General features: G+C 40.3%; 1 protein-coding gene across 2 annotated transcripts in view; it reads right to left on the reverse strand.

Moving 5' to 3' along the window:
• Positions 1 to 15,765, reverse strand: part of kcnn1a (potassium intermediate/small conductance calcium-activated channel, subfamily N, member 1a) — a 40,451-nt gene extending 24,686 nt beyond the window's left edge. The window contains exons 1-2 of one of the 2 annotated variants that reach the window (XM_042429881.1): positions 15,690 to 15,765; positions 440 to 913 (exon numbers count right to left, since the gene is read on the reverse strand). In XM_042429881.1, coding sequence (XP_042285815.1) covers positions 440 to 829 — 390 coding nt within the window. In that variant the 5' untranslated portion in view covers positions 830 to 913; positions 15,690 to 15,765. Of the gene's footprint in view, positions 1 to 439; positions 914 to 1,035; positions 1,136 to 15,689 lie in introns of those variants that run through there. The other variant, XM_042429882.1, reaches the window with a different exon arrangement.
• Positions 15,766 to 16,257: the final 492 nt, after the last annotated feature.

The following is a 16,257-nucleotide window of genomic DNA, read 5'->3' on the forward strand; positions in this document are numbered from 1 at the left end:
TCTAAATCTTTGTATCTCTCTTCTTTCTCTTTCCCCTGTTTCCCCAGTTATCCCTCTCCTGCTGTGAGGAGATGATTTTATAGATGCCAGTTTCAAAGGGAACAACAGACAGCCACAAAGGCACCAGTAGTGGAACCAATTCTTTGTATAAACTCCAATCTGATGCCAATAAGTGGATCAAAAGCAGGCCTACAGTCAAGAAATTGGTGAATAGAAAATTAAAAAAGGTAAAAATTTAGTTTTATTGATGTCAATCGATAGACTTTATTTGTATCTGTGCAACATTCTCAACACCTTTTTTAAATAGAGATGTCAGTGTCTGTGCTAATAATCACTCCTCATAAATCTGACAGCTGCCAACCCCACACAACTCAAACATTAACAATAGCGATGACAACACAATGCTCCCACTCATGCATCACACATATGCACAACCTACCTTAGTGTAAACCCCCCATGACAGTTCCGTCTCTGTCACCATGACAACAATCCCAAACATCCCGAAGATGAGTGCGTAGTCGCTGAGCCGCTTCCGCTTCTCAAACAGTGCCCTCCGGTGGCCAAGCTTGTAGCCAATGTCCCTGTTCTTCTTCTGCGGCGCCCTGCCTCCGCCATGCCCGCTGCCCTCCCTGACCAAGCTCTCGTTGGAGGCCTTGCTGGGGTCTTCGCCGCCGTTGCCCTTGGACACCACCACCTCCAGGCCAGAGCTGTGCAGCGTCTGCAAGGGCTGCGTCTCCGAGTCGAGCTCCGCAAGGTTGCGGCGCGACGAGGACGCCAGACTGCCCACTAGTGGTCTCACCACTCCGCCATTGTACTTGCAGGTGTTCATGGCTATCTGAGGGAGTCTGCCACTGCTCTCAGAGAGGGAGGGCTTGGATCCAGCATGGCTCAGCTTCTTCTGCTCGGTAGTGGCCTGTGAAATGGAGAGAGTCTTAAATACAATACTATCACAACAAAAAGGGTGTATAACTGACAGTAGGTTGAAGAGACACACAGATTTGGACTTTAAATAGAGCGTTGATGTGGGAGTTATACCTTTGTGGCTCTGGAGAAGGCAAAGAGAGAGAAGGATCTTGCAAAACAATTTTGGTTATAAAAGCAGACAGATTTAGTGCTCAGCAGGACATGTGCCCAAACATACAGTATGAACCCAAAATATCACCAGTTTTTTATTGAAAATCCTAAATACTCATGGTCTCCTTTCCTGAACAAGATGCAGTGAGAGCTGGTTGCAGAGAAGAGGTTGTTCACAACAGTAAACACCCCGTTGTATTCTCCTTTATTTGACAGTATCTTGCAAGCTTTCCTTCAAGAAAGTGGCATCAAAATTGGATGGCTCAAAAACAAATGAATAATGAATGGACCTTGATGTATAAATAAAACTATATAACCAATAGTGGACCCTACAAAGTGCAGAAAATTGAATCTTTGCGCTGCACAAATTTAGATATGAATGATTAATGCTCGGCATGACCCTGTTTCCTGTCAGATAAACACTCTTCCCCTGCAGAGATGTTCAAATCAGGCGTGCTGCAGAGACCAAATGTGAGATCCCACTTATCTTAAGAGGAAAACAAGGGAAAACATTTCTTTTGAACTCAAAGGATACTGTATACTGTACAGCTAGTGTCTAGCTGTTAAGGTAAAGGGCAACTTAGGGACAAGTGTAAGAACACAGGGTGATACATGCATATTTTGGCATATAAATATAATGTCCAGCCAATAAATTGTATGTTCTGTACAGAATTTCTAATCTGAATGACATAGGAGAAATACACTGAACTCTTTTTTTTAACTATAAATCCCCTGTACAAAAGTTCCAAAGTTTTCTGACCTGATACCACAGACGCCGCTCTGCTTGCATTGAGTGGTCTATCGTTTCTGCTGTTTTTGGCAGATAGGAGCCTGTGAGTTTCTGTCCCGGCTATGCAGACAGAAAATGTTCCATCCACACAAAGGCTGTATAGCAGTCACCCCAGAAGCATCTATCTGCCTGTCTATCCCCTGCCCTTCAGAGACTCAGGCAGATTATCATAATGGGTTATGAAAACTTCACATGGAACAGTGCTTTTTCCGAAACAAGTCGGGGGTGTGTGATAGCACCGCTGGCCCTTTTTATTAGCCTTGACAAAGCATGCCTAATGCCTTTAAATGTGCTGGTGGGAATAAAGAAGGGCGGCCCTAATGGAAATTTACGAACTCTAGTCCTGTGATGCTATCGTCTTGCGCATATTGTGGCTCCATGAGAACAGGACTAAAGGTTAAGGATTAGTGCAGCCCATAGTGTTTCTAATCCCCTTTTCTGTATTAAATTGCTTTTTAATCTGTGCCATTAGGACCCCTCTACACTTTTGAAGACTGTGCAGTGAGTGAACTTTGGGTTTGAATGACAGGAAATACTGTAGAAATAGCTGCTGATAGGGCAATACTGTAGTAGTCAAGCTTAAGAAGGAATATCTTAGGAATGGCTTGGAAATGTAACAACTTAATATCAATATCATAAATATCACTGTGCATGATACAGATGTGTAGAGACAATGATAAAAGACCGAGAGAAAATCCAAAGTATCAACAATATTGTTATTGTAGCCAACGCATGTGCTAAGCAGCATAAGATAGTGTAGGGATACTGTTGGCAAGAAGTTGATATATAATTTTTCTGTTGGTCCTTTTAATAGGCTATTTTAAGAAATTTTGGCCTTTAACTGTGCATAAATTAAGATCTAAGATCTAAGATTTACAGTTGATCAGCCTGGCAGTCGTTTTAATGTGTTGAATCCCCAGCGTAACTGCTACTGAGAAACTACAAAACATCTTTATTCCTTTCATTTTATGGTTCTGAGAGTCACAACATGTTGGTGTCATTCATTCTCAAAAGAGACTTTCTTGCTTTTGTGTAGGAAGTAAATATCTCTGTAGTCCTGCCCTAGCTTGGAGTATTTTTAGTCATAGTCAAACTTTCAGAGGGTTTCTGAGATGCTTGATATGTAAATATGAATCCTGGACGATTATATCTGATATAAAAAAAATCCAAGAAACTCACCCAAAACAGAAAATGTTGGTTATATTGTTTTGTGCTGCTCTAGAACATCAGTGCATTCTTACTGCTGTCTTGTCACAACTTTGGAGCATTAGAAACTACTTTTGACTGTTATAGTGATGAGTCAAAATGTGGTTGGTCCCCCCTACTACAGTAAGTGAAACACTGCACATGTTTTACTTAGTTGTGAGTGTATAGTTGTGTCCCAGTTAAGGCGCAGCCACATCTGAAGACTGCGTTTAAAGACCAAATACAAAACAGTTGACAAAACTGCTGTCCCATTTCAAAAGTTCCAGCTGTCACTTGCCCAAATTTTGAAGACAAAACTATTGTATCTTTTCCAGCCCTCAGAGACCAAATGAGCATCACTTTTAGTACAAATATGAATGATTTCTTACTCTAATACACTTGATTATACAGAGTCATTGTCAGAGGCATTAGGCATTTCTGTTTGTTTGTGGAATATTCAAGCACTAGCTTTAGACAAGAGAGGATTCTTTCTTTTCACGCTTGTCCCTCAATTTTACAGCTCTCACAACTTACTGTAAACCAAGTTACATTTAGGATACACTTGGTAGAGTCACACGTTTTGATGTAAATATACACAAGACACTGTCACGTCAAATAACATGACTCACAAAAATGAATGTTCTTATTGGTTTAAGGTGTGGATTCACAGGTCAAAACTCTGAACTTTGAACTCTGAGTAAGTGTGACTGTGCAATAAATGAGTGACAGTTCTCTCCTACACCGGACATGAAGTCAAACAAATCACTCCTTACATAGGCTGTCACTGATTTTTTCCCTTCCAATTTTCACACTGCAGAAAAAACTTAATGCTTTTTTCCAAACAATCAACCAAAGTTGATCAGTCGTAATGACTGATCTCGTAGGACGTAGTATGGCTGTGGAAATCTACAGGTTCCTAGCTTCATCATGTTAGAATGGTACTATGGCAATAAATATAAAAAACAGAACCCTTTTCTCAAAGATAATTTATCTTAAAAACCTTAAAACATTACTATATATTGTGAACATAAACACTGAAAAATGAGACACAAAATGGACCCCTAATTAGGTATCTGATGACTAATTACATGACAGTTGATCAGAGTAATATGGCCGTGTTGTGACAAGTCATGGGAGAAAACAGGAGACTGAGATGTAAATGGAGAACGTCCTAGGAAGTGTTGCTCAGATAACGTAAATGAACAGGATTGATGATGGACACCAAGAGTACAGGGCTGCTGTTACATCCTCAGCTTTAGTTACCCGTTTCTGGATCATTCATCATTGAACCACGTCAGGAGGACTGACCCAAATATGGGCAACCTCAGTTTGTGATCACATTCTGCATTTCTACACATCAAAGGAAGATTCTGCATTGGTGGGAAGAGGCTAAATGAGAGAGAGAATAAGAGAGACACAAGTTGCAAGATGTATACATGACTTTTCCTCTGTTAAAACCAAAGAGCCCTTCACAGACTTTGCAGCAGGAGTCCTCACATCACATTCCAAAACCTCAAAGCACTCAATCAATTCCACTTAACCAGCCACTCGAGCCTCCATCACTTTTCGCATTTCCCCTGCAACCCAACTAAACAGTACGGCGGAAGGGCACGGCGGGCCAGCGGTGCCCTTGTCGTCCCCTGATGCACCCGCAGAGGAGACAGAGAGAGGCTGCCTGTCCGGCCGACCAATGGCTCAATTTCATTCTGAATGGCACGCAGCATCCAGGCTCTATGAAATGGAGCCTCATAATCAAATTGAAAAGCCTCAGTGCAGAACAGTTTAAATGAAGGCAACTCTCTGCTCCTCTCTCTCTCTCTCTCTCTCTCTCTCTCTCTCTCTCTCTCTCTCTCTCTCTCTCTCTCTCCTGCCAGCTCAAATCTAATAGAAAATCCTCATTCTTTAGTGTTGTATGGGGCTACTGTGCTGCAGTTTGAATGCTTATATACCCTAAAAATGGAACTGTGTGTTTGTGAGTTTGAGCATGTGGGTGCCAGTCTGTTTAAATATGTGTGTGTGTGTGTATGTGTGTGGGTGGGTGGGTGGATGTGCACATATGTGTGCTAGTTGAACAAGCTGAGCCTCCGCCAGGCGTTGGATTAGGTCGGATATTGACGCAGACAGTGTGCAGCAACTAAACAAGCACGAGAAAAAATTGTTTGAGAAGATACACGTGTGTGTGTGTGTGTGTGTGTGTGTGTGTGTGTGTGTGTGTGTGTGTGTGTGTGTGTGTGTGTGTGTGTGTGTCTGCTAATGTCGGACAGATGCTGACAAGGTTGACATGAAAGGAGGCTCACAAAAGAAGAAGAAGGGAGGATGAACTGAACAAAATAAGGCAGATATCTAGAAATGGAGGAAACATGAAGGATAGAGAGGGTGAAAGAGAAAGAGATAAATGAAAGAGAGGGACGACAGCTCTCTGTGGGTGTCTTTGCCAGGCCCTGGAGTGATTGAGTGCTGCAGGCTACACTCTCCAGTTTGTCCCTGCACACTAGACGCTGTCACATTTCTCTGACAGGCCAGCAGGCATCAGGGCTCCTCCGTCCATCCCTGACCAGCATGTGGATCATTACTCAGCGCTGGTAAAGACAGAGGAAAACCAGAGTCTGCAGCCACACATTCATAAAGGAAAATCCTCCATCACAGCTTCCTGAGTGCTGTGGTGAGGGAAACAAACAATATATATTTCATGTAGGATCTCATCAGAACAACAAACAGTAAAAAAAAAATGAATAGCATGTTTAAGATATTAACATAATACCTGTACATGTCTCAAGAACAAAGCCATTAATTAAATTTGTCATCTTTATCAATGTCGAGGTGAAAAATACTATTTCCTTGAAGCAGTAGCAAGGGTAAGCCTCTGTGTGCCGAGCCTTATCGCCCTATACTTCATGCCTTCGTATCTCTGTAGGGATGTCTGCTGTTAAATAATGGCTGCTCCTGCCCTTCTGTAGAATAAGTTGCAGACTATTATAACTGTTTCACCAAAACATGACAGTCTAAGGGATTGAGCAGGCAGCTTATGTTCAAAGAGGTTTGACAGAATATTCTCACTCTTGCTGACTTCACATGTCTGGTACGGACAGTAAGTCTGTGGACAAATGCTTGATGTGCACTAAAGTAAGCAGCTCATATGTGTGTGGGACACAAATGTGAGGATGTGTGTTGAAGCACATGAAATGCATAGGTCTTGTTTTTCTCCACGTTAATTAATGTGTTTTAGAACCACAATACAGAAACTGTATATTGATGTAATATTGACACTGTGACATTAGACTTGATATTGTCCATGATTTGGGCTATCATAACTACCATTCAAACATAGAAAAAGATGATTGCGACAGTAAACCATCTGACAAGTAGGTGAGGAAACATTTTAGATTTGACACAATAGATGGAAAAATCAAGGAGGCTGTATTATTTTTAAAATAAGTACTGGCACCAAGATGATATTTTCTATCCACACGAAATTTTTATATTTAACATAACAACAAAATTTTTTCTGCCAGCACAAGACATACATTCACGTCAACATATTTCATTTGTTCCTCCTACGATATCTGTATATGGCAACTGAAGTGTGAGTGGCAAATAGGCAAATCAAAGCACTTGGTCAAGCTTAAGAAAAGATTGCAGTGTTGGTTAAATCTTGAAAATGTCTATGCTAAATGGGATTGAATTAATTTTTCATTATTTAACCAAAACCACTATCTTGTTAATCATGATGTCACGTCCCCTTTTTATATCATCAAACAACTAATTAAAAACAAATGTATCTGAAAAATGAGCACTTGAACAAACATGAGCATGATAAGAACTGCCAAAAATGATGGAAACCATCTTTGGGAAAAATGTATTTGACGTAATGTATTTTACTTTGGCTCATGTCCCATCCACTAACACGAAGGGGGCGGGATTTATGACCTATACTGCAGCCAGCCACCAGAGGGCGATCAAGATGTTTTAGCTTCACTTTTGGGGAGCTGTCATGACGTCCATCTTTATTTACAGCCAATTCTTTGGACTGATAATTCTTGGTATTGGCATGGACAAGGATTGATATGAATTGGCCTTTGAGTGCTTGAGGTCTTGTGAGTGAAACCAGATGAAACATATGTAATGGTTGTGGCATATTTTATAACCGCACTGTTAAACCTGCCCTGACCACCACCTCACCCACTAAAGAAAGCTTAAATGCTCACCCTCATTCAGTGAGGACAATTAGTTGCATTTAGTAGGGGTCTGCTATAGTTTCTTTAACTATCGGTGGCCTTGATGGGGGGGAGAGACCCAATACAGCAGCTCAGCTTATTTCATGTAACAAGAGAATAAAAGGCAACAATAAAATCTACACACGATAAATTGTGACAACACTTTAAAAAGTTCAGCACTGCAGCCGCCTGAGGGATGCTATAACCTCTACTGAGGCAAAGAACTAGACTTAAAATATGGGACAACGGCATTAACTCACAACAGAAAAAAAAAACACAAGATTCTTTACTGTTCAATTCAGTGTTGGCATCATTTAAAGATCATATTCACTCCAACTATGAATCATCTGAAACATGATGTAGCCATAGTTAGTTTGTTTTTTAGTGAATTTACACAGTGATAAAAATATGCAGTAAAAAAACAGAAAAACAAGCCAAACAGAAGAAAGAGAAACTATTTACTACTGAACTGAACTGAAAAGGCTCTAAAAACATCACATTTGAAAGCAAGTAAATAATGCAGGAAGGATGCAGGATTGTGGCGACACAAAACAGCTACTAGATGTGCAGTATCAAAGGAAAAGAGATTTACAGTAATTCTGAGTCAAAAAAGTTTCAAACGATAGTCGGCCTGTAGCAAAGCTCAGCCTCCCTTACTCTAACTCATTCTCTCGCTCTCTTGTTCTTCAATTAGAGATTAAAGACAAAAAGTAGCCAAAAACAAGTCAAAACCTCGGTGGAGAAAAGGGACATGGGTACATACCTGTGGGAACGTGTTATTGTTAGGACTAATAACACACTGTGTTCAACAGAGACACAATGCTATTATAATTAGGACCCAACAAGGTTATTTCATGTGTATTTGTGTGAGTGTGTGTCTTAAAAACTAGGTCCTGTGGAGATTGGGGTTTGAACTGATTGGGAGGAGTGGGGAGGGGGATTTACTTTCCCTGTGGGACACCCGCTGCCTCATTAGGAACAATTTCAATTTCCAGCAAATTAAGGAGGAGGGTTGCTAGAAACTTGATTTGTAGATTGGGGCCATAAAGGATGGACTATGCTTGGTGAAAATGATTAGCAAATTGAACTTTGAAGTTGCTGGACCAGATCAACCCCTGAATACTATGGCTGCCCACAAAATTCACACATATAAACCAACACTCCAAAGTACACAAAATGTTCCTGTACAAATAAAATTGCAACACTTTGAAGTGCTACATAAAATGGTAAAGTGTAGTGTCCTGTTATAAGTAATCAGAAAGAAATGTTCTGAAAAACACAGTTCAACTTTGACAAACATGGACCTGCCTTAAAGGACCGTAATCATTCTTCCTATTCATAGTGGCCATTAGAAGATCTTCTCCAAATGTTCTTACAATGTAAGTGATGGAGGACAAAATCCACAGTCCTTGTTTTGAGCAAAAATGTATTCAAAAGTTTATCTGAAGATAATATGAGGCTTCAGCCATCTGAGTTAGTCAAATCAATATCTTTGAAAGGTACAGACATTTTTGTGCCAAATTCCCTCTTTTTGTTACTATCCGTCCACTGCACCTGTCCGTTGAGACACAAAGAGGGAATTCTTAATACACCAAACAAAACCTGTTTCAGTGTTCATTTGAGCACCTGACTATTGTTTTCAGACATACTTGAAAAAATGTGAATCTATCCCTTTAATCTCTTAACATCATGATTGGATTATTGGTGTGCTTGCTAATGAAGCAACAGTATTATTAGAATATAATCCTGCAGTTATTAAATGGGAGAATTGAAGACATCAACAGCACTCAGTATTGCAGAACACTCTGCAAACTTGTAAATGTCATGATGGTTACCCTGAAGAAAGACATATGACTTGGAAAATGGCCAAAGCTCAGTAAGTTTGTTTGCACTCATTAGTGGTAAAAACCACTTATAAATGACACAACAGCAGATGAGGCCAAGACAGTATCTTTGACATAATTCATTTGCATGTGCATGAGAGGTTTGGATATTTAGGGGGGGAAAAGTAAATAGCTTTTTTTAATCTATAGTAATCTAAGTAGGCTAATAAAATGATTAGGATTAGTTAAATGGATGAAAATATCTTTTGAAATGGACCAGTTCTTCTAACAGGGGAGGAATTTTACTTTGATTGGGATATTCTGACTTTTATTAGTTCAATAATAACGTTTTTTCATTATGTGTTATGAGAAATACAGCAAGGAGAATTTTCATCTGTGGGTAATAATAGTTTCCACTGAAATCTTTGCTTTACTGCTGTCTTGCTATTTTATATAGTTTTTCCTTTAATTTCAATAAAGTTTTGTCCAGTGAGAAAATGTGAAATGCCCATAACCTCTAAAGAACAAAAGGATGGTGTGATAACTTTTTTGGCGCAGAGTGAAAGACAGACAAAAAAAAAATCAGACAAGGTCTTTGAAAATATTACACTGCACATTACTTGTCACTGGAATTTAAAGAGAGCCTATTCCAGGTTGGCTGGGTGAGTATTATCTTACATCCGATGTGCTGTGTTGATGTCGATGTTGGAAAGCCTCCATAAAACCTGCTCCTGGAGGTTTGACATTGAACGTGGAAATAGGACTAAAAGAACATTTCGACGTGGCACTAATGAGCTCTCTAAAGCATCCTCTTTATTTTAACTAATCAACGGTATTGCCCCATTCGCCTCCATAGACTCCAATTGTGGCTGATTGCTTGATTGATGCCAGATTTGTGCTGATAACCCCCTCGTGAAGAGGCAGACCCAGTCCTTGACACATTCCCACACAGACTGAGACATACAAGAGGAGGGTAAGGCTGTTAAAAAATATTCATTCTCAGTCACACAAACATGTTGCTGTCATACATTACATGCATTTAGTGACATTTTTGTTCAAAGCAACTTTTTTGCATATGCATACAATTTTTTTGTGTGTGTATATATATATATATATATATATATATATATATATACGGTACATGGTGAGCAATTTGGGGAGGACTCTCTCTAACAACTGAGCACACTTATACTATTATACCCTCTATAGTTGTTTATATAATCTCTTCTAAAGAATTATGTTTATATTCAACAATTTGCATTTACTTTTGGGGGACATATAATGCTACACAGATTACATTTTATCAAGAAATTGTTCACTGCCACCTTGTTTGAAGACGTGTTCATACTGAACATACACTACGTGCAAAATCTTTATATTGAATATATATGCCAAATGTTCACAATAAATGTTTTTTGTCTCCTGACACCTAAAGCATTTTGTGTTATGGCAAATCAACATCTTTGCATTTTCACCTTTATTGGAGAGTTTGACAGTCAACATACAGACAGGAAGCACTGAAAGAGAGACTTGCAACAAAGGTCCTCCGTCGTAGTCGAATCAAGATTTTGCAGTTACATGCTATGTGTCATTACCACTACACCACGTAAACTTCCTTTCTAAGACGTGTACAATATCAGAATGTCACACTCCTTCCTACACTGGAACAAAATGTTGACAGCAAACATAAATCTCGATTACAAATGAATTGCAAATGAAAGTAATTTGAAAAAGAAAGGGTTAACGGTGAGAGAGAACAATGTTTCTATGAGAGAGAGATAAGGTGAGAACAACACTGAAAACATGTCTAAGAAAAAAAGAATACTAGAATAGTAGTGCGAGTAAATTGGTAAACTGGTGTGTATGTGTGGGATACTAATAGTTTACAGTATGAGACAGCAGGAGTGTCTGTGTGTGAGGAAATGATGCGATGCTGTAACTGTGTGTGTTAGTACTTTTATTCTGTGGGTGAGAAATTATGATGCAGAAGACTGTACTGACAAGGACAAAAACCTATGAGTGATGAAAGTGTGTGAAAAACGATGTCAAATAATAGTGTGTGAGAAAGTGACTGTAACCACTTCAGCGTTAAATGTCATGTGTACACCCTCCATTGTCTTAGTTTCTCACACACTTTCACATGTACAATTATCCTCTCATATTATGGGAGAGCATAACATATAAATAGAGTTGAATGTTAGTGATAATATTGTAGTTAGTCATTTATGATTGTACATATACAGTTATAGAAGTGTTTAGGAGAGTATACTGTAACATCATGTAACATCAGGATGAAAGCAAGTATGATTTATGACCTAAATGGCCTCTCATACCAATGTACCTTTTCCCGCCTATGAAAATGACCAATAATGCATGTGGTCAAAGAAACAAGACACACACACTCACACTCACAAACACACAAAACCACCAAAATCTTGACATACAGCTTTGTCTATGTGGACCCAGAAGACTAAACCGTCTTCATTAGGTGACTGTTCCCCTGGCGGCTATTTGACATCCCAACAGGACCACAATATCCATATGTTCCTCACAGACATTATTACCCTTAAGTGCACCATAAAACACACTACATTCCCACAATCTTTACCTCCTATCAAACTGCCTTCACTATTCTGAGACCCAACAACAATATCAATGTATAAATGCCACCGCCTGACAACTTCTATTTTCATTGTGAGGTGATTGTAAGTCATTTGAAAACGAGCCCTCGGTAAATTCAGGCTGAGGCAGTTTCTTTCTTTCCCCGAGGCGAAAAACATCAATAGCGGAGAGAGAAGCCAGGACAACCTATAGCACAGGACAGATCGATAGCACAACAAACTCAGTAAAGATTGACTGGAGAGTTGCCTGGAAACGTCCTGCTTGAGATTTATGACGGGAGGAGGACACGAGCCAATGGGAGAAGCTAGAGGACAAGAGAGGGAGAGAAACAGAGAGTGATGGGGGAATCAGGGGAAATTTCTCTCTCTCTTTTTTTTTGCATTTCAGGGTCAAGTGAATCCTCACCAATGTCTTACAGAGAATAAATCAATCTGAAATACCAATGAATGGACACAAATGGGTTTTTCCTTGTGTGCAATTTAACGTGGAGAATAAACACCAATAAAAACAGCCGTGTTAATCTGAAAACCATTCAGTTTTATTCCTCTGTATTCAAGTTATCTTCCATTTTGGTTTCTGAGATGAGACCTTCCTGCTGAGAAAAGGGGAAAAAGCGATATCTACTGAAGCAGACAGTATATATTTGACATTCCAATGGGAAAATTACTGAAACAGTGACAAGATGAAATGAGAAGATATCAGGTTTCATTGCTTCTCCACTCTAACAGAGAGCCCTTACCATGTGTCATCCAGCTCCAGCATGCTCTGACTGGTGCAGCGGTCTTCCATAGAGTCGAGCTAATTGAATATCCTTATCTGTCTCTGAACCCCCTTTTTCTCTGGTGAAGTGAAACAGAGGCCAGCTGGAAAAGCGGCACATTTGTATTCACCAACAGACCGCTTCCAGACCAAATGTAATACACACACTGTACTTAACTGCACTGCCAGTAATCTTTTAGGTACCAATAACCAGACCCCACACTGAACTGTACTACAGTCAACTGTGGTCCTCCACTGAGAAGCTGTCTTTCATGCTAGTCTATTATGTCTCACATGATAAAAGTTCAGTGAATTGTGGTAACAGCCTCAAGCTACAGTTTCCCTGTGTGATTTTTTTCTTCTTCTTCTTTTTTGGTTATGAAATTAAGTGCTGCAGTTCTCTAATGCCCCCTGGGGCCTTTAGTGTAAATTGATTCTATTTAAAAAAGCTTTTTTTTTCAGTCTGACAGAGAAAAAGAGGTGGCTGGGGAGCAGAAATGAGTGCTGGGAAAATGGACTCTCAAAGAAAGAGAAGGGAGAGAATGGGAGGCAGCTTTGTTCATGAAAGGGTTAAAGAGAAAATGGCAGCGACAAAAGGGGAAGTGCGCAGACCGCTGGCCCATTATGGGGTTAACAGTCGGAAGGGAAGCCGATAATGGAGGCTGGAGCAGCTGTATAGGAACTACAACATGCAGAGAGCCAAACACCATAGAAACCACGAACATAAACCACAGAAAAATAGAGGGAGATGGAGTGAGGGAGGAAAAGAGACGCTTCTTTGTTGTGTGAACACTCATTCACCAAATAAGATATTTGAGAAAAAATAGCATTCACATATGAACAACATTGTTAAAAACCAAAGTTTTTTTTATCCATGGACATCGCACATGTACTGTACACTCTTACTAAACATGACTGCAGATGCATAATTAAGCATAGAGGCCAGATGCTGTGAAACAGGAAATCGTTCTCGGGGAAGACTACAACGCAGTGATACAAGATTCCTGAAGAAGAGGGTCTTCCACATGACTGGAGGCTGCAATAGAGTTAATGTGACCTTTACCATCTTAAGACAAGATTGTGGCATCCACATGATAATGATATACTAACGCTATCCTCCCACTCATTCACTCACTCTCTTCTCCTCTTTCCCTCATGCATAAACACAGGTACACACAAACATGTGCACAATGCACAAAACACATACATGAAAAATATTTCTCCGCAAAAGAGGCAGCTTTCATCACCTCTAGTCAACGTCAGCAGAACCTCAACTGATCACACAGTTGCTGTGTTATCCTTGATAGCTGTTGTATTTCTACAGCTAGGTGATTTGAGGTAACTAAAGAGGAAGGGAGGGAGGACTGACAAAGCTGAAGGAAAGCAGCTTCATTCAACTCGTCTTCTGTTTCAATTTGTAAAGCTTGCTTGTTGGAAAAGAGCCACTATGGCTGGCGATAGAGAATCACACACACACATATGCACACAGTACTTTGCATATGTTAGACACACAAATTGTACACACATACACACAAGCCTCCTGATTAGAGTCTGGCATAATTTTCTTATTCCCATAGAAACATTTTTGTTTGTATAAAGGTAACAAATAGACCCCACATTTTCTATAAACAGCTAAAGGCAGAGTGATCTGACTAGATGTGGATCAGCTAAGCCTTTTTGTTCTTCGCTGAATATTTAACAGTGGCCAGAGGAGGCTGTGATTGAGTTTTACAGGGGAACGGTTGTGTATCATGTGCTGTAAATTAAGTAGCGCGGCAGCTCAGGGGATCAGCAGTCAAACTCTGACCTGAGGGCAAAAAGACCTGATGAGAAGGCGTGCAGGCAGAGCAGAGAGTTCATTGTGAATATACGGCAGAAAACACACATGTATGTATTCACATGCACAACTGGTGCCATTCAAAGCAAACATTCTTTGTGTGGAATTTCACAATGGCAGGGGAAGCTTTCCAAAACTTGCATTTTCAAGGGCAGGCGGCAAGCAACGCGTTAGTCAATTGTGTGAGCAACGTATGATGAAATCACATATCTCACATCTCGTTACTGCACTCTGCACTACTACCAAACACTGTGTTTAACAAACATTTGAAAACAGCCAGCAGGCAATATTGAAATGACTCACTGAGCTTGCACATCGACAGTATGAGAAGATATGTAGAAAGACACATGCACACACACACACACACAAACACACACCGGCACTTTCACACGCAGTCACCCACACACATATGAAGCCATCATTGCACATCTGAATCTCTCCAGGTCCCAGCATTGTAATGAATGACAAATATCTGCTTACAGCTGCATTACTCATACTCTCATACTCTTTTGTGTTGTGATCATGCCCTAACGCGGGAACAGCCTCAGATCAATAACCTAATTAGCCATAAAGCATATGCATTGTGGTGATACATTATATGCCTGGCATCCCTTGGCTAGCATCTCACAGGAATTACCATATAAATGAACTACGGCCATTTATTAAGCAAAGAGCTGTGGTAGGAACTTGGCATGCTATGGAGTAAAAAAAGGAAACTGTAAGGTGCAACACACATTAAAAAAGGAAAACATCTTGAGAGGTCGAACAGTCAAGTTACAAATTGCACTGACTGCTGGCAGAGTGAAAACATCTGCCATGCTGAGACTCTACCCGTGTAGCACACAGTAAGTAAACAGCGAGGCTCGCGGTGACTGAGGAAACCCCCAACACGCTTTTCTTTCCACTCTTTGTATTCAACTGGACTGCAAGTAATTCAATACACCTCTCCTTGTGCCGGCTCACTCAAATGAAACGCAAAGCGAATGAACTATATCAAGTGGAGCACTATTTGAACACCACTTACAGTAATATCAGTGTTTGTGTGGGCTACCCTACAGCGTGTGTATGTGTGACGTGTACGCGTGTGTGCGAACCGGTGCCGTATGTCTGCATTGCATGTGTGAAAGGCAAGTGTGAAATGAATCGTAAATCCAAAAGATAATCTTGTTCTGCACATGATTCCTTGACCAAACTCAATACCCCAGAGAGAGACGGCTACACAATACCAAGCTGATCTCTCCATAGCAACACACATGGTAACACACAAATCTATTTCAGAGCAGGAGCACAGCGTAGCACTTAAACACAGCGGACAAAAAAAAAATAAATAAAAAAATAGGGAAAACAGCAATCAATTATTTAAAGAGCTTCATGTTCATACTTACTGTCTGTGTGTTGCCAGCTGCAGCCGAATCTAAGAGGCTCCCACAGCTCACACCTAGGTCTCTTCATACAATAGTGTTATCAGAGATCTACAGCAGAGGCACTCCTTCATCATATATAGAGGATGTGAGCTAGGATCAGCCCCATGTCTGACATTTAATTGTTCAGCAGTGTGTTTACTTTAAAGGTGTTGGCTGCCCTTGTAAGACGCAGAAGGCAGTGGAAACATGGAACAAACGGGGGCCCTGTAACAACAGCCGAGATGACCGATAGAGAAAGTTTAAATCAACATAATGTCTCTCTTGGCATAGCCTGCTAGTAAATCATAATGCTGTAAGCAGATCTGTCGACATCAATTGTTCCGAGCTCCGGCGTTGAATGTTACCTCAGCATTATCTCAGGGCCAACACAAACATGCGACTGATAAGACAAACTATCTTTTTAAAGAAAGCCGGCAACCCAATTACCTCAGCATTTTCCTTAATTTAGACAGGAGGAAAGTGGAAAACACCAGTCTTTGCGAGGATTCACTTAAAATAAATGATGAGAAAAACCGAAGACTGGAAAGAG

Source organism: Thunnus maccoyii, chromosome 12 (assembly GCF_910596095.1).
Source record: "Thunnus maccoyii chromosome 12, fThuMac1.1, whole genome shotgun sequence".
Taxonomy (NCBI): domain Eukaryota; kingdom Metazoa; phylum Chordata; class Actinopteri; order Scombriformes; family Scombridae; genus Thunnus; species Thunnus maccoyii.